This window comes from Carya illinoinensis, chromosome 3 (genome assembly GCF_018687715.1).
Source record: "Carya illinoinensis cultivar Pawnee chromosome 3, C.illinoinensisPawnee_v1, whole genome shotgun sequence".
In the NCBI taxonomy this organism is placed as follows: domain Eukaryota; kingdom Viridiplantae; phylum Streptophyta; class Magnoliopsida; order Fagales; family Juglandaceae; genus Carya; species Carya illinoinensis.
Genome location: NC_056754.1, coordinates 44074640 through 44094384, shown reverse-complemented (window position 1 = coordinate 44094384; position 19745 = coordinate 44074640). Strand labels below are relative to the sequence as shown.

The following is a 19745-nucleotide window of genomic DNA, read 5'->3' as shown; positions in this document are numbered from 1 at the left end:
AGTGCCACATATGATACAATTTTCATATCAATAAGCATACATATTAAAGTCATGTATATATATTACATTACAGTCAATTAATAGGAAACAAATATATATATATATATATATCATTATCATTCCACCAACTCACTGTAGAGGCATGTAATGATAGAGTCGAAACAATCTTTGTCAAAGAAGGCACATCTAAATTACTTTTGAAATTATATAAGGTTATAACTTAGTTTAGCAATCCCACAATGCATCCATACTTGGATTTTCAATATGCCAACAATCCTACCATCTCAACTACATGTACATGTACCAAATCGAGATTATGAGATATGTCTTGAATGGAGGAGACTTTGGAGTCTTGGCTAGCACAACCAATTCAACTTTGCCCTTAGAATCTTGCTATAAGGTTGACCTATTGCAAAACCACAACAATAGCATAAACTCATCAACATGTTAAATATCAGTAGCATAAACTCAGACCATCTTATCAAACTGAACTAGCATAAACTCAGACCATTAAGAAATTCTATATAAATGTTTTACCCTGCATCTTGAATTACAAAAAAATAGAGGGAAAAAGTATAACAAGATTTATATGGCTCTTGTTCACCCTAAAATAGAAGATGAAAAAATTTACTGAGGACCTTAATGTTTTGGTCTCATTTTTCCTTAACTAGCTGTTGAGATTTTATCTCTAGTTCATGTTAAAATCAATAGCCAAGTTAGATACTGCACTTGGTAATATAGATGCTGAAACAAAACAGGTAGATTCCTAACCCATATTTAGATGGATTTATAAATGATATGCACAATTGAAAACCTTACCCATCACATAATTTGTATGTTTGCAAAAACATGCACTTGTTTGCAAATTAAAGCATTTAACAACAAAAACCAACTCAGAAATGAATGCAATATATTAGTCATATATTATAATATTAAAGAAGGTTATATGAGCATACATGTTAATTGTGAGAGATAACTAAATTAATTAAACACAATATAACCTGCCAAGTTAACAAAACCCGTGTTTACATCTTCATTATATCTCTTATAGTTATAATATGTATAAGTATATATACCCTATATATATATATATATGTATACCTATATATATTGGTCACTAACTGATCTTCATCTAAATATCTTTCAACAGAAAAATTATATATTATATACATATAGTTAATTAGGACTATATATAATATAGTCGATACTCTCATATCCTCTGAAATATATATAGAATATCTTTTCCATAGCAAGTTGCAAAGTACTAGTTCATATACAAATCATTGACTCACTTGCAACTAATGTCCAATTGTTTTACTAATTCATAATTTACAAACAAAACAATAGACAAAATTACCTGCTGCTCTTGAACCCTTTCCAGCAAGATTAGAATTCTTTAATAGGGCTGACTAAAATCTACAAGACTACTAAATAGTCCCCCCCACGACACCTCCATCAAAAGTATAGCAAAAGCCGCTTGTCAAATTCAAAAGTGGAGCACTGCTAGCATGTTGCTGGCTAAGGCATTGTTTGAGTCTCTCGCTGAAACTCTAATTCTGTCTCAACTCTTGACATACGATTGTTTACACGTTCCTCATACGCCTTCATATGGTCCCTCATAGCCATGAAACCACTTTGTATCTCTTCAAGCTTATTTTTATATGTCTCTCGCATTTTTCTTATTTTTTGCATTTTCCTCAACAAGACGTTCATATTCCTCAATGGGCACTCTAGGCAATTTAGGCAAATTGGGTAAAACAAAGTGTCCTAGTCCTCAGGAATACCCTGAATATACCTCCCTAAATATGGTTGCTGCTGCTTCATCTATGCGATCTTCTACCTCTTTTGCATTCATCATTTGAACCATCTCATTCTATAGAATGAAAAACTTTGGCCATTAGCATGATACAACTTATAACTCATGTTCTACCTAATTCCTATTGTCTCAAGGCTAACATATATTCAATACATCCTAAAATGAATTTCAGAACAATCTTTATAAATGTCACCACATTTCTATATAAAACTAATGGTAGCTAGTTAATTGTATGAATATACTGCATTAGCATGTAATCCTTCAATACTTCTAGGTATGGTTTTTTGGGTATATACCCTTGTATATGCTTGCATGAACTTAATTGCATGGTTGGACAATATTCTAGACCCTAGTTCGAAAGTTTAAATTAGACAAAATGTACACAAGTTTTTTTTCAGATGGTTATGCATGCACTATTAGCCACTCGCATAATTCACCTCAGTAGTTGGTGTGATAAATCTGTCCTTTTTATTCAACCAATACACATCTCTGTAGAAATCAATCAAATTCTTGTCCTTCTACATTTGAACATTAGCAAACCATTTGAGAATATAAGTCATTGTGTTGCATTTTAAATAATCTCTTTACTTTAAAATTCACAACATCCAGAATCAACCATACATTTCTTTCCATTAGTACAACAAATGACGTCCTCCCGTTTATGTGGTTGACCTTTTGTTTACTCCTATTTTCTTTGTTTTGGGTAGACGTTTTCTGCAATAAAACAGCAAATGCTAATATGTTAATTACGGTCATCTAAAATTAAAAGTGTTCCCTAGTTAATACATCATTCTTAAATGATGTGTAGTAATTTAGCTACAAGTGCTCATATCCACTATTAGACAACTATTAATCCATAAGAGGTTAGGATGGTAGGGAATTGTTGTGGTCAAGCAACAATCCCCTACAATCCAAAAATATCTTTAACTCACATGGCATCATCCACATTTTCCATTCTCAGACATAAACAATATTCACCATGCTTAGTTAGGTCTGCTTCTTTTCTGGACATCCAGGGCTTTGGAAGGAATTTCTTTTTTTGTTTAAATTGAACTGAGCATATTTAAAGTTGAAATCACGATTCCGAGTAGAAAATAATTTTCTTATCTTAAATCCTTCACTCAACCACCAACAGTATAGCCACTCCCAAACTGGCTGCTTTACCAGCATGCCTCCCTTAGCCAGTGCCTCCTCATGTGTTGCATATGTGTTTTATTTACGGTGTAGCTTGTAATGAAACGCATTATAACCACATAATAGCTGACTCATCACTGTCCTTTGATGATTTTTCTTTGTCCAATCCAAGACAAAGCCTATACATGTTTGCGTGTTAAACACCCATGTTTAGTCCTTTGCTATTAGTTTGCTACATTGTCTTAATACCAAAGTATATCATCTTGGATTACACATGAATATATTATGTAAAAACCCCCAAGTTCCATATAAATCTTGAACTATTGTTTGTGTTTAAAATAGCCTATATATTCTCCTCCATATTAAAAGGACTTTCCATATTTCTAATTGCTAATTAGCAATTGTAAATCCAACTCTTTTACACATGTTGTACACAGATTTATAAATTACATATCTACATTTGTGTTCGCAAATAAAATCATAGAGGTTAGCAATTATAAAAGCTTTTATCGCATCTCATATATACAAATATAAGCTAGATTATATACACAATATTCACAATATTTTTCAACTTGCATAGATTACACACACTTGTTGGATTATGAGCTAACACAGATTAATTCACAAGACATGTCCATTTGAACAATACTCTACCTTCATAAACCCACACGCTACTTAAGGATCAAAAGTCATATCCTCTACTTTTATACAATACTCGAACACTAGCTTCAGCAAATACTTTGGTAATTATGCAAAAATTACTCATGGTGCAGTTATATAAGTCATTCAATTCATCTGATAAATTGAGTAAATTTTCTAAGTCTAAGACGAAGTCTGTTATCCAAGGACTCAAGAAAAAATATTTAATTTATCTATTAAAGAAATCCCTTTAGGACGAATGATGACAATTCTGATAATGACTCGAAGGCATCCTCTGAAACCTCTGTTGATAATATTGATCCTTATGATGATATATTCAAACATGATCCAAAAACCACTTCAAGGTTATCTAGAGATTGATCTACTGTTTTGATTGTGGAAATATTGGCGTTGGCACCAACTAACAAAAACTACTACAATTATTACAGAAGACTCCATAATTCTTGTTGTTGGTTCTTGCCAAGTCCAAGATTCACATTGCTTTACCCCTCGGAGCTTTTCTCTAGTCAAATAAATAGTAAAAAATGTCAAAAATATTGTTCATCACTTTTCATTCCAAGAATTATTATACTAGTAAGTAGGGATATAAATCAGTCCAGTCCGGTCCGGTCCAGGGGGTGATAGACCAAAATGTTAGGTCCATCATTTTTCTCGGACTGAACATCAATAGGAATTGGACCGGACCGAACCGATAGCTATCGGTTAGTTCGATCTAGCCCAATTATTTTTTTCTTATTTTTTTTAAATAAATTAATAAAACAATTTATTTAAATTACTAAATTAAAATTAAGTAAATTATTAATGTAGGTTATATAACTAACTCATTAAAAAATATTTTATATGGTCTATGATAATAAATTATATGAGAATTACATCATTAAATTATATAATTACTATATAAAAAAATATATTAAATTATTTAAAATATATAGGGATTCGGTCTAGTACAAAATTTATAGACTCCAGGATCGAGCTGAATGGTTCCAGTCCACAATTTATAGGACCTAGACCGACCGGTCTAGAGTTTAGTTTAATCAGGTATAGTCAGTTTTTCCAGTCTCGACTTATACCCCTACTAGTAAGTCGTTATTTTCCTATATAAGGAGGACTTGGCTTTGTTAAAAGGTAGAAGCTTATTATGAGAACTCTTAAGAGCTTCAAAACATAAGAGCCTTTCTTTTCTCCTCCTTCCTTGTTCTCCACTTGTAAATTCTTAAATATTTTGCATGTATTATTGTTGATCTAATATGAAGAACATGAATCACAACTCACAACTCACAACTGTTTCGATTGATAATTTGTGAGTAATTTGCATTTTCCTTACACATTACTTTTAATTACTTATTTGCACATTCTCGGACTCAATTATCTGTTCCCTTATTTTTTTGCACTCTATTTATTCTTAATTTATTATTTTTATATAAAAATTAACTTTAAAGATATATTTGTCATGTGGAAGCATACTTTCTCCGAAGCAACCATGCAAGCATTCATGCATACTATATGTTCAACATGGAAAAGATACACAAACCCTCTCACACTACCCCCGTTTAATTATTAATCATCCCTTGGATAATTATTAATCATCCCTTGGATATAACTGTCATTTTCAAAAACTTCAATGCTCCATATTCATATAAAAAAAATGGAATTACCATTGATAAAGGAAAAAATATATAAAATAAAAACAAATAAAGAGTTTTGAAAAATGAAAATAAAAATAGAAATAATTTATAGAAACATATTCGTAAAAATCAAAAAGCCTAAGAAATTAAAAAAAAATGAAAATATTAAATTGAATAATTATATGTTCAAAATTTTTTTAAAAAAATGTAACACATAAGAAATTAAAAATTAAAAGAGGAACTCATCTTTTTTTAAAAGTATTTTCTTATTTTTTTAATCAAGATCTTTTACTTCTTAAAAGTATTTTTTAAAAATTAATTTTTTGTAGTATTTATCTTTTAAAAGTTAATATAATTATTGAAAAATTATATTTGTAATTGTGGAGTGTGCAAACATTATATAATTTTTTTTTTAAATGAGTAAATACGAGACATATATAAAAACAATTAATCTTTTTAACAGTGGATTATATTATGTTTTAAAATAATTATATATGTGATGCTTACACATTCCACGATCGAATGTAATATTATTCATAATTATTTCATCTTTTAATAAATTTGAAAAATAATTTTATCTTTTTAAGGAGTGAGAGTAGATTGTATTTTTTTTTTTTTTTTTCTTTTTGGGGGAATAATTTGGAAGAACGATTGTGAAATAAAATCAAGAAGGATTAGACATTAAGCGACTGTTGGAGGGAGGCCGTGTGTAAAGGTTCCAAGCCAGTTTGTTTTCAGCCAATTATCCACATACCAAACCCCGGCGATACGATACTCGGTCAGAGACAAGATTGTTAGGGTTTTTGCCCCTTTCCTCAGTTCCTCCAGCCTCTTTCGTCGCTGCCTTTTTACGGCCGTTTCTCCGCCGCAGATTCCGTGGCTCCCCCTCCTTCAGGTACTCTCTCTCTCACACACATAGCTCTGTCTCTCTGTTTAGTTTTTTGGTTTCCTCTAAAATCAGGCCTTCTTTGATCAGTACCTCAGGTTCTGCGTTCATACGGTCAGAGAGGATTTATTTTTTGCGATTATTATTTTCCTGAGTTTTTGGTAGATTATTATGATTTGTGTCGGTGATTTAGAGCTGGTTTTTGTTTGGGGCTTTGCATCCTGGTTGAATTTCACAGGAATTGTGTTGATTTTGGGATTCAAAGTGGATGTAGTTTTCTATTGTTTGTGTATACAGAAGCGGCCAGAAGGGAGGCGTTTCCTTTGTATACTTGAATTTCTCGATTTTTTAATTGAACTTGATTTGAATGTTAGTTATGTTGATTTATGGAAATTGGTTTGTGGTAGGGAAAAAGATAAATTCCAAAAAAAAAAAAAATCTATTCAACCATCCACCTAACACGCCGATCCGACTTCCGCTCTGTTTTGGCGGAGTCAAAATGGAGGGGAGCGGGTTTCTTCCTTTTGGAGACGGAATCGAGTTGGAGTTGGATATTTGCAATCTTGGGTTTAACTCACTAGATATTGCTGACTAACAAACCATTGAAAAATGTTGAGCAGAACTGGATTTGTAACATAAATTTTATGTGAATTGTAAAAAAATTATTGTTGTAGGTTTGATACTGAGTGACTTCTCTTAGAAGAGGTTAGATTTTTTATTCTATAAATATGTTGAGGACATGGGTCAAGGTGGATCCTAGCAAGTCTACTGTTTCTTGGGTTTCTAGATTGGTCAACGTGAAAAAAAGGGGTAAAGACGTATGTATAGTTCTATTCATTACCAGTACATATCAGAGGCCTGTGTAAGGATCATTGTTGAAACCGGTCCCGCACTTACCAAAAAACAATTATAACCAGTTATACTCAAATTTTGGATCAAAATGAGAACCCAAATATGGTGGACCAGACTACACAATGGTGGCCAGGTGACTCTATGGCTGCATTTTGATTAAGGAGCTGTGTTAATATATAGGGGAGCTAATCTAAGTTATGGTTTAGGTAGTAAATGTAGAACAAAGCCTGCTCTGAGTTTTCAATACATGGTTAGTTGGGGATTCTTTTATACATGTATTTATTCTTTTTAATCACTTTATCAGATTGTCATGCTTGCTTATAACCATTGTTATAGTTGAGGATATGGTTGTTGCACTGTTTTGGAAGATGAACTGAAAAGCTCACTGGAGCCTTACGATAAAAGTGCCAAAAATTATTTAGTTGAGAAAGAAACACATGTATGTTGGTATCTGGGTGCTAAATTAATAGATGCTTTTTTTTGGATAAATGTGTTTTGGCCCCACTATGAGGAGGAGAAAGATATATTGATCATGTTACCTATGCTTTCTTCTTTTTTTCTTTTTCTTTTTTAATTGGCACTGGGTGTCGGGTAACAACGTTCTGACTAATCCTAGGGGTGCACATGCCCTCGGCAATGAGTGTCCCACAAGTGCATCTCAGGTCAAGGGGAAAACCCTCCAGTCTGATAACCTCTAGAGATTGTTTGCATCCAAGGGGATTTGAACCTTAGACCTAGGGTGGAAGCATACCCCCAAGCCCAAGGGGTTCTATGCTTCCTTAGACCTAGGGGGGAAGCATACCCCCAAGCCCAAGGGGTTCTATCCTTTCTTCTTGTTACTTTTGAAAGATGGTTGCAAGCTACTCGATCTGTTGGATCCATTTATTAAATAGTTTTTTTTCTTTTCTGTTCGACATCCAGATTATTGTCACTATATTTCTCATTTCCAATTTGGTGCCACATAAAATCATTTTTTGGGCATGTGTATGTGCATGTGCGGTGGAGGGTGATCTGAAGTATGTTTACAGTGAATTACCAAAAAAGAAAACATTTTGTATGTAGAATGGAGTTATTTGAACTACAACCTCATCGTCCACCATGTTCTTAGGGAGAAGAGTCGCCATCTTAGTTAAAGCTCGTAGGCGTATTTAAAAAAATAAATAAAGAACAAGAAGCATTAATTTGTTCAAGTGTGCTCAAGCTGTATGCATCTTTCATTGACACAGTATGCAAATATGTATTTAAACTACCATAAACTCTCCCCTCTCTCTCCAACTATATAAACAAGTGCAGTATTTGTAGACAAAAGCCATAAGGTTATCTGGAATATCTTTCAAATTTACTTTCTATGTCTCTTTAGGTAACCCTTTTTTGTGCTTTTGTGGGTGTGAACGGTGTGCAACAGTTGGTTGGAAATGCAAGATCCAAGGATGCTACAGTCTGAGGAAAACTTGAATCTAAAGATACGGAAAAAGAAAATCTCAACCCAAAAGACGTCTTTGTTTCATTTACAAGGAAATGATGTCAAAGAGGTTCATGGGGGACAGGGGTCTTTGTCACTGAAAACGGGGCCGAAAACCTCTAAGAGAAACTTGAAGAATGAGGTTTCACCATTGTCCCAGCAACCAGAGAGATCAAACTCCGATTCATTGCCTGATTCTTCTACATCTGGAGGTGAGTACCGAGCATTGAGACGGAAGTATTTGTTGCTCGAAGAAGAGAGCTTTGCACTGGGGGGAGAGCTGAGAGAGATTGAAGACGAGGTTAAGACCCTTGAAGATGAGAAGCTTGTGCTGTTGGACCAGCTTGTTGTGTTAGAAGGCCTACTTGATCCTTCAGAGTTGCAGTCTTAGATGTTGTACATACCTTGGCCTAATCCCTTTACATCGATAACAATTACCTTGATACTCTGCTTTTATTAATAGTAATGTTCAAAGATGAAAGAGTAGGTCGAGAGTTGACCACTTTCTGTAAGTTCCTAATTCTCTGTATTGTTTTTAATCATCAAATATGAGATCCTAACAAAGTTGAAGGACGACTGATTACTATTTCTCTCTTTGAATAAAAAAAGAAAATTTGATGGCTTTTACACCAAACACAGGCTATGTATGGTATAATTTAATTTAGAAAAAAAATTTAATTGCGTCGTCCATTTTTGTATCATATAATCATAAATTTAAAGTAATTGAAAAAAAAATTAAAATTTAGAAGGTCAAGAACATTATGTAATTCAAATTTAACATTTCATCTTATTTTATTTTTATGTAATTCAATAAAATTAGTCATAAAAGAAAGTCACGTCAAAACGATTAACAATCTGGCTATAGACAACAATTTTTTCCGTGGATGCATTGAGTCTTAGGGTTGTGAGAAAACCGATGAACGGGTAAAATTGACCGAATCGGTGTGTTCAATTCTGTTCCTGTTCTTGAAAATCAAAATTGGTTAGAAATCGGTTTGATTCCGGTTTTGATATTTAGAACATCGGTTCGAATCAAACCAGACCAATAGATATATATTTTTTAAATTTTTATATAATATTTTTATGTTCTATATAATTTTTTATATTATATTATATATATTATATGCTAATTGCTAATTAATATAACATGATATTTTAATCTTATTATTCATATCTATTAATCTTATAATATAAAATTAACATTTGATTATAATATAACATAAATTAATCTTATAATTTTTTGAATTTTGATATGAAATATAAATTTTAATTTTATAATATAAAATTAATATAACATAAAATTTTAATCTAAAACATAAATATTAATATTAAGTTATTGATATAAACTTACTTTAGATCAATCGCGTACTAAAGTTTTGTTAGAGTTTGATTTTGTTTATCCATAAAATTGAAAAAATGGGGCCAGCCCAAAATCAGAAAAACCGAAAGTTTCGGCTTTGGTGGTGAATAAGTCCGGCATCAGTTCACTTCAATAGAGTTCTAAAACCGAAAATTCCAAAACCGGATCAAACCATACCATATCGGTTACAACCATGACTGATGTATAAAGATAGCCAAGTCGTAACTTAACCCTTTCTCTGGCTGCTTTCCCTGTCAACTTTGGCTCATAAAATATAAATATGTTTTTAACAAGTAACTTTGGCTCATAAAACATTTATTTGTCACAAAGAGGAAGCCACAAGTCTTTAGGCTCAAAATGATAACAATTGATGCCATCAAGGTCCATCGAGATTTACATTTGATAAGCGAAAGAGGAGCCAAGGCACCACCAGATACATATTGCGTGGATAGGACAAAAATAAAATATATATATCTCGATTCATATGCTAGCATGTCGCTAGTTCAACAGATTACCGGAAATTCCATAAACCAACCATCTCCAGGCCTATCATTCTAGGCTATAATGAATGTCGATCTTCTTCTTCTTTTCTGTTCTGAGCAATGAATATGGATGATCTTCACTTTCATTTCAAAGCCCCTAACCTCTAACCCTTTCAACTGCTGTTATCTCATCAACCCAAAGTTTGAAGATGCAACCCGGACAACCAGAGGGCTACTAACCAGTGAGTCTCTGTTCCTCCATGACAACAACCCAAAAACATATCCCTTTGATGGAGCAGCCACCTTGAATTTCACGGTAAACTTGATCTTCTGGCCGAACCGGTCAAAGATTAATCGCTTTGGCACTACAGTGACATTGATTCCCCTGGGAGAAGAAACTAAAGCATTATATATACTTTTTGGTTTCCCAACATTGGTCACAGTTCGAGTTACTGAGAAGGTGTCCTTGAGATTAGGCACCGTGATAGAAGGATAGTTCAGGGAAGATGGTGTTCTGAAGGCCCCATGACATGTACTGTTGTCTCTTGTAACCAGATGTAATGACCTCTTGTCATAACCAATTGAACAAAGAAACGATATGTAGTCTCTTGGTTTTGCATCATAGATGAGTCCTGGATCAAGGACTCTCGTTGGGTTCACAAACCCAGAGCCAAAATCAAATGCATTACCCCTTCTTCCTTCCGGATCCACTATGAGTGGTTTGCCATTCTTATCCAAAATAGTAGCTGCATTTTCCATCAGTAATCAGATTCTTATTTGGAAACTCGTTGACAGTGATTTATGGTTAGTAGACTTCATTTATTCTAAGCAAACTGCTAAATGCAAATATATATATATAAATATTTTCCTTCTATCAACTTGCAGGAAAATTGACTTTGATTGGTTTTAGAACAGAGCAAATGGACACCAATATTGGGAAATACTTGTCCTTCATAGCTTCATCAATTTAGGTGGATTCGACAAATCTATTATCAAAAAGAAGGTTGAGAAAAAGAAAAGTTTTTTATGTCCAAAGAGGACAAATGAATCTATCTGTGTTTCACATCACTCTATAGAACTGGGAATTCATTCAACTACTTTAGGCTATTTAAGTATCTATAACAAATCATCAGGCAAAACTAAAATATATATTACCAGTTGTCATGATGGCTGATTTAATAGCAGATGGAGACCATGAAGGATAAACAGCTTTGATCAAGGTAGCAATTCCTGTTACATGTGGGCAAGCCATTGAAGTACCGGAAAGAATGTTGAATTGCAGTTTTCCAATTGCTGGAGACCAGGCTGCAAGGATGTTTAATCCAGGAGCTGTGACATCAGGCTACAAGGAGAACAATCAGCAGTCAGCAGGTCTTAAGAATTTAGTGAAGATGAACCAAGAAAAAGAGCTATGAAAAAGAATGGAACATACAGTTGCAAAATCCAGCATCCCCAAAAGAATTTCTAGAAAGAAATCTTACCTTCAAAATCTCTGGGGTCAAGGCATTGGGACCTTTTGAAGAAAATCCTGCAACACGGGGTGCTGGTTGAGACCCCAATGTAGTCTTTGCATGGAAAATCCTAGACACTGGTTTCCTGTTCACGACAGAATGGCCTGTATCAGAAAAATAATAAATTAAAACACACTCACTTTTCCATCCTGTGTAGATAATAAACAAACCGTGTGCTTTTAACATAAGAGAGGATCTGATCCACTTTCCCCCTCCCAACAATAGCTGCAGGTATCACAAATGGGATGGCAACATCCTTATCTGCTTCATCAACTAGTATCATGCCAACTCCACCAGCTTCTTTCACTACCACACTCTTTTCCAGCTTTGACTCCATTGAACTCTCTGCATGTCGACAGACCAGGACCTTCCCTCTGGCCTTGGTGCTATTCAAGGAACTCTCTAAACAGTAACTGAGGAAGAAGTAGGACAGGAAAAAAATAATTCAAACTTTTCCTTGGTGTTGATGTGGAAATTAAACTGACTACCAAGTACCTTTTGCTTCACCTGGATTGATAAGGAGTGAAATATCCAGCATAGGCTTGGGAGGCAGAAATGATCCTCGCGGAGGCATTCATTTCAAGGAGACTGAGACTTTCACCCTATACAGCAAATGAGAATTTATTAGCCTCCCTAGTATTAAAAAAAACCTCTCATTAGAAAGAGTAAAACAGCATTACCGTGAAATTGGTACCATCTCCTAGCATGATATCAGAAGAAAAATCTCTATCTGTTGAACTAGCAGCAACAGTTAGCATCCATGGGGCAAGATTTGTTGCAGAGCCTTGGTTTCCTTCATTTCCAACTGAAGAAACTACCAAAATTCCATGAGCGGTGGCATGGAATGACCCCAAAGAAATAGCATCATTGAAATAGTCACCCTGGGGAGCAGCAGGACCCAAAGACAGAGACACGATGTGAACCCCATCTCTGATTGCATCATCAAAGGCAGCCAGTAAGTCCACATCATAGCAACCAGAATCCCAACATGTCTTGTATACTGCAATCCTGGTCATAGGTGCACCACCTCTAGCTCCTCCAGCTGCCAGCCCCTTATAATTCATATTTTCCACATAACGACCGGCAGCTGTTGAGGCTGTGTGGCTTCCATGACCAGAGCTGTCCCTCGGAGATATAAATGAAATTTTTTTCCCCGAATCTTCTTCTGCTTCGTAGCCACTCATATAGTATCTAGCTCCAATCACTTTTCTGTGCCATTAAATTTTAAGCAATCCTGAGGATCCTCTTTTTTTCTGTTCATAACATGAGATTAAATATTAATTAAGGTAAAACCTGTTGCAAAATGAAGCATTGAATGCCTCTCCCGATTGGCATTTCCCTTTCCATCTGGAAGGCACTGGAGGCATGTCTTCATCACTAAAACTTGGGGATTCAGGCCAAATTCCTGCTTCAGACAGTAGTCAAAATTAAGACCTCCAGTTTTTTCCCTCTCCTTGAATGGACAAAGATTAAAGTGGGCCCAATCAAACTGGAAGCGCAAAAGCATTCAAACATACAGAGTGCATCAATACGGGCAAAATGTGCATGGAGAATAAGATGTATAATGGTAGCGGTAGAACGGGGCATCCAAGTAAACGAATAGGATGCAATGAAGATTGCATCTTTATTGAATAAACATACACCCCTATTCTTCTTAAGTTCTAAATAAGTTAAAGAACCAGAAAAAAAGGAAGATAAATTGAATAATTAACATTTCTTGATAATTCAATCGTATTAAACAGCAAACACTTGATCACGAAACAAAAATTCCCGTTATCTTCAACAAGGGTTTATCTCACCTATAGGAGCGTTTAATCATATATACCTGCTCCTGCAACTGCTTAGGTACTGAAAAAGAGAGATTCAAATGAAGGGTTCTCATTCTTAGGAGGGAACTAATTGCCCCTTAGTGTACTCCGAAGTGGTAGACATATTATATAGGAAAGGGGGAACGAAATGTTCTTCAACAGGAACGAGTTAAAGTAAGAATATGAAATATGTCAAAGAGTTCTGACCGGTATCAATGAAACCAACAATAACGTTGACTTGGTTCTTGGTGGAGTACCCAGGAATCTCCATGGTTTCCTCGCCCACAAGACCCATGAAATCCCACGAATGAGTGGTGTGTAGCCTTCTTTTCGAATTGGGAAACACCGAAACCACTCCCGGCATCTCTGTTCAAAATATGTCATTCACACTGCAATTAGTCCCTCATTCTTGACTCTGAAACAAGGGATTTTGAAAAGAAAGATGCTCACTAGAAATCTGGAAAGCTTGGTCTTCCGTCAACTTGGCAGCAAAGCCTCTGAAACCATGTCTGTAACTGTAAACGTGAGATGCCTGTGCTAGCTCGATGCTGTTCCACAACCCACCCTTAGTATATATACAATAATATTCTCAAACATATATAAGATAGTCATGCAAAAAGTGACAAACCCGGTAACGCAAAAGACTGGAGAAGCACAGAAACACCTTACCTTCCTCCATGAACAGATGCAAGAATTTGATGGTCCTGACTCAGAATCGCGTTTGGGTTTCCGCCAGTTTTGCTTCCCATATAGGCTACATAAACCTGGAAACCAACCCAAAATCTTAAATTAAAAATAAAAAATAAAAACAAGAAGAAGAAGCAAACCACCCAAGCATCTGTGCAACCAAAAAGAGGTGGGGAGAGGAGTAGAAAAGCGTTTTTCTGAATATCCATCCGAAATTATAACGTAATTAACCTTAGCGCAAAAGCAAAATCTGATCTTTGCCAGAAAAACACCAAGCAACAGATAAAGTAAGACGATGCAACGTCTCCTACTCTCTGCATAAGTGAATGAATCCATTTCCGAGAAAAGAATCCTCCACTCCCACTCTCACCTGCAGTAAGAAAGATGCCAAAAGGATCAGGCTTTCAGTTGCAGTGTGGAGACAGTGTCACCGGTTTTAAATATCGAGGAAAGGAAAAAGAAAACAACAAAAGTTGGTGGAGAAAGGATTGTTGACGTCGCAGGATAACCTTGAGTGTAAACAACAAAAAAAGAACGCTGCAAGCATGCTTTTCCTTCGGTATAAGCGTTACTTAGCTCCCAACACAATTTTAATTCTTCATTCTCCATCATCTACCATGAATGATTTCTTGTTTCAATGGCTTAATTAAATAGAAAATACTTATTTTTGTTTTTATTTTTTTATTATTAATCGTAGTAATAAATATTTAATCGTTTTATAAGATAACAAAATAACAAAAGCATTTTCTTGGATCTTAACTTTGTATTTATTTTATTTTGAAAAAATATTTAGTTTACATAAGAAGTTTACAAATTATATTAAACCAACTCAATTTATAAATTCATTTATTATTTTTTTTAAATCTTACTATCTTGACTTGCTAACATTTTATTTTTTTAATTGGTATCGGGAGTTCAAAAACAATATCTCAACTAATCTTAGAGATACACATACTCTCGATAAAGAATTTTTAGCAAGTATAAATCGGATAATTTAATAAAAAAATCTTCAAGTCCAATAAACTTAGAGATTGTTTACACTAAAAAGATTTGAACGTTAGACTAAAGGGACATACTTCCAAATCTAAAACATTTATTGCTTTAGTCAACACCTAGGAGTTTAGACATGCAAACATTTATTGATAAAATTTATTTATTGAGTTTTAAATTTTTATTATTATTATTTTAAATTAATGGTTAGAAAATATTTTTTAATGAATTTATGATTTTTATTTTTTTAAAATATTTAAGAATTTTTAAAAAAAATATATATTTGAAAAAAAAAATTAAAAACAAAAAAGAACTGGCTGTTCGGTGGCAGGAAGCTCTCATCCCTAAAACCTATTGTATTTTAAAAAAAAAATTAAAAAAAAATAATAGTTGATATATTAGTAAAGTAAAAAGCGACACAAATGCCGATGATAAAGACGAATGCCACTCCCGTAGTGGCTAGTGGGGTTGGGAGTGGGAGTGGAACTGCGGCGCCTTCTTCCTCAGTGCCTCACTATTATTATTTTTATTATTTTTTATATAAATAAATTATAATATATTAATCCGAAAATTCTATGAAAGAGACAAATTTAAAAGGTTTAGATAGAAAGATATTAAATATATAAAAATTATGTATACATTTCATTAGTTGCGTATTTTTTTAATATAAATAATTTTTTTAATCGATTATATTAATAAAACACATAAAAATATATATATAAAAGTACAATTCTTAAAAATAAATAAATAAAATAAATTGAATGGTGGTGGGTGGGTTGCAGGAGTTAAGAAATGAGCAAGGAAGTAGGAAATCCAACACCGCCATGACCTGATATGATTACACAGCGTCAAGTCATAATAATTCTCTGCATTCTAATCCAAAACTGCAATGATTATGACCATATTACCTAACTAATATACCTCTCTTTTCTTATTATTTTCATAAATGTATTTGGAATTACCTAATCTCAGTACTCTTTTTAAAAATAAATAAATAAATTTAAGATTTATATAAAAAATAATAATAAATTCTATTTTTTATAAAATAAATATGAAAAATTTAAATATTTTAAAATTATATTTAATATTATTTTATTATTATTTGACACCCCCTCGTGAATTGGGAAAGGGAAAGTTGAAGTTTTTGGCATTAAGTATGGAATGATGGTGATGATGAGTAAAATTTACCTTACATTTAGGATTCTTGTTATCATCAATTGGTAGACAGATGGGTCTTATTTTAGTAAATTACTAAATGGGAAAGGAGGAGACATCAATAATGAAAGCTTTCAATTGTATAAATGTATAATATAATAATGACCATTTCCATATAATTGACTTCGTGTCAATGCCCGGATACCCATAAATAAGTCATTGAGAGTAAGTTCCTTTATAAAATTAAATTTACATACTAACATGATTTAGACTCAGTTTATATTAAAAAAAATACTCTTAATCTATCTTATATTATCTTTATAATTTATATAAAATATAATAAATAATTTAATTTTTTTAAATTTCAAAACTAATGTAGTTTCATCTGATCTGTTAGATATGATGAATTATATTAAGTCACATCAGTTTATAAAATTAGTTTTATATAATTCTTTTGTGATTACAATATTTTCCAGATAGTAATAATATTTTAATCAACTTTTAACTTATATCTCAACCCATCTTATTTAAATTAATTATCTAAACCTAACCTTAATGTAATATGTCAAATCTATTTATTATAACAAAAAGTACTTTATAATAAATCATATCATATTAAATTATGACAATTTATAATTATTTTTATATGATTTCTTTGCCAACCAAATATTTTTCCAACCCGAAGCAACCAATGCTTAAGATACAACTCAACATATCTAAGAACATGATGTGTATGATCTATTACTCAATCTTACTAAAGTCAGGATTGGGCAATGGATTAAAGATCTCGGCATCTTGAATACACCCAACATGTGCTTGCTTTACTCAATCAAAATATGCAATCATTTCAATTCTACTTAAATACTTCCCGTTATATCTTTTCATTTTTCTTCTCATAATTATTCTTACCAAGATTCTTTACTCCAATTATAATTATCATTCCCAACGTCTCTCTCTCTCTCTCTCTCTCTCTCTCTCTCTCTCTCTCTCTCTCTCTCTCTCTCTCTCTCTGTGTGATTTGTTATTCAACATTTTTTTAATAAATTATTTTAGAAACTTTTGGTCAATAAACCCTTATACTTTATCTTAATTAAGATTTGGTCATCGAGTTTTCATTTTAGAAATAATTTCTTTCCTTGTGTGTTATCATGAATTTTGAAACAATTGTCTCCATTAGAAACTCCATGTCCCTTCTCCCGATTGAAATATGTTAGATTTTATGAAAATATACACATTAAAAAAATACCTCAAGGATAACCTGTATAGTTATTTCATAAGTGAATCCAGAATTCAAATTTTTGAACTTGTCTTATCTCGGTGTATGAGTGTGCTACGTAGATAAATCTAGAGACACTCAAGATGCTCACAACTTAAGAGTTTTTCACTAACAGAATAGAGAGAGACTAAAGAATCAAAGATAGCTTTGCCAAGGGATGGAGGACGGTAACCGTTGGCTAGCCTTGCCAACCTACGTTACGGTCATAACTCTAGATATAACGCTTGGAGTAGTATCCCAATATGGGAAGTGGCAGGGGCACGCCCACTAAGGGCGCCCCCTGCTTTATTGCATCTTCCACTCGCACATAGTGGACATGTCTCAGGTATATATCTCTCAATGTGTTATTTATCTAGTTCATACAAACAAATAGGCAGTGCGACTATCGAGTATACCTAGAAAAAAATTTGTATGGGAGCACTATACCAAATATCTCATAGAGAAGATTGACATAGCAACATCCCTAAAGTGTCTCATATATCTTAGACTCATTCGATTGCATCAAATCAAGCAAATTTGATCCCTCTTGAGTTAATAACAATAACATTAAAAAAAACTATGCTTTAATTGCTTCTAAGTTATCGTGATGTGTTCAAAAAATTTGTCACTACAAAATTGTGGCACCAAAATTTGATGTTAGTAAAAACAACTAAAATGCATTGTCAAATAGTTTTCGCTTCGCCCTCATGTCACTCAATATTAGTCTAACTGCTTTCCCAACAATATCCTTTTAGACCATATCAAATATAATCATAGACAGTATGGTAGAATAGTAAACATCAAAACCTCCATCTTATAGAAACACACTCAAGATGCTTACAGTCTAAGAGTTTTTCACTCACAGAACAGAAAGAGACTCAAAGAACCAAAGATGGCTATGCCAAGGGATGGAGGTCCTCCGCATGGTAACCGTTGCCTACGTTACGGCCATAAGCCTAGACATAATGCCTGGAGGAGTGCCAGGCATTATACATGGCATCCCAATATCGAAGTGGCATGGGTATGTCCACTAAGGGCGCCCCCTACTTTATTACAAAATCTCAATCATTTTTTTTTTTTTGAGTTATTCTACTCACTAGTCTAACACCACATATTGTTGAGAGAAAAAAATAAAAAGATAAAAAAATAAAGGTAGGTGTATCGTGTAGGGCTGCTAAGCAGATTTTATTTTTTATTTTTAAAAAATAATCCCTTTTGTGCTATGAGTAAGTCATTCTATTACAAACCACTTGTATTATAATGGAAAAAGAAGTACGAGATTATATAAAATTCAATATACAAAATGACATAATTTAAATCGGTACGTTAAATTATAAAATTATTATCATAAATAGGAGTGAACAATTAAGCCGCCCATCCGGTCCGATTCAAGAGTTCCGACCCGACCCGTAACAGTTTAGCCGATCAGATTGAAAACGGTTCAGAACCGGTTATTTCCATTTACTACCCGTTTGAAAACGAGTCGAATAGGTAATTACCCGATTAACCGATCACATACGACCGCTCCAGTATTCACGTTGGCTCGACAACAGCAACAACACCTGCCCGGCCACCATGCAAGTCCTCCACAGCAAGGAGTTCGTACCCAACTGCACCCTCCAGTGCCTCATCCAGATCTGGTCTGAATCAGTCAGCAACAGCAAAATAGTTTCGGCCGAGTCAACTCCCTTGCTGGAGCAAAACGAAGATGCAGAGCAAAGCTACGAAGGGGTCCATAGCTCTCTATCTGCATCCTTCCATCTGCAGAGCAAACCGAAGATGCAGTCAATACGAATCTACAATCTTCGGTTTTGATTTCCCGGATCTGCTTTTCTTCTTTTTGGTCTCTGAAAACTTTATAAAAAACTATTGTCTCTGACCCTGCTAGGCTCTGCTAGTAGCTAGTACTAGTAGCATACTTTATTGCTTACAAAATCCACAAAAATGAAAAAAATAAAAACAACTTTTTATCATTATAAACTCCATATATATTATATATATACATTCAGTATATTATTATTTTTTAATAGTTTCAGTACAATTATTTTTTTAACTATTACAA

At 33.6% G+C, this 19745-nt stretch overlaps 2 protein-coding genes across 4 annotated transcripts; one reads left to right on the top strand and one right to left on the bottom strand.

Moving 5' to 3' along the window:
• Window positions 1-5849: 5849 nt before the first annotated feature.
• LOC122304330 lies at window positions 5850-9009 on the top strand. Of its 2 annotated transcripts, none has more exons than XM_043116547.1 (2): window positions 5850-6130; window positions 8334-9009. In XM_043116547.1, the coding sequence occupies exon 2, from the start codon at window positions 8389-8391 to the stop codon at window positions 8824-8826; it is 438 nt and encodes a 145-aa protein (XP_042972481.1). In that variant the 5' UTR covers window positions 5850-6130; window positions 8334-8388; the 3' UTR covers window positions 8827-9009. The 2 variants fall into 2 exon arrangements, with proteins under 2 accessions (XP_042972481.1, XP_042972480.1); XM_043116546.1 differs by having other exon boundaries at window positions 5854-6130; window positions 8379-9009.
• Window positions 9010-10093: 1084 nt separating this feature from the next.
• Window positions 10094-14815, bottom strand: LOC122304329 (subtilisin-like serine-protease S). Of its 2 annotated transcripts, XM_043116545.1 has the most exons (12): window positions 14793-14815; window positions 14515-14653; window positions 14266-14360; window positions 14047-14144; window positions 13804-13962; window positions 13082-13193; window positions 12469-12997; window positions 12296-12390; window positions 11959-12201; window positions 11759-11873; window positions 11433-11619; window positions 10094-11023 (listed from the first exon to the last, which is right to left on the bottom strand). In XM_043116545.1, exons 2-12 carry the CDS (start codon window positions 14617-14619, stop codon window positions 10461-10463), a joined length of 2301 nt encoding a protein of 766 aa, XP_042972479.1. In that variant the 5' UTR covers window positions 14620-14653; window positions 14793-14815; the 3' UTR covers window positions 10094-10460. The 2 variants fall into 2 exon arrangements, with proteins under 2 accessions (XP_042972479.1, XP_042972478.1); XM_043116544.1 differs by lacking the exon at window positions 14793-14815 and having other exon boundaries at window positions 14515-14735.
• Window positions 14816-19745: the final 4930 nt, after the last annotated feature.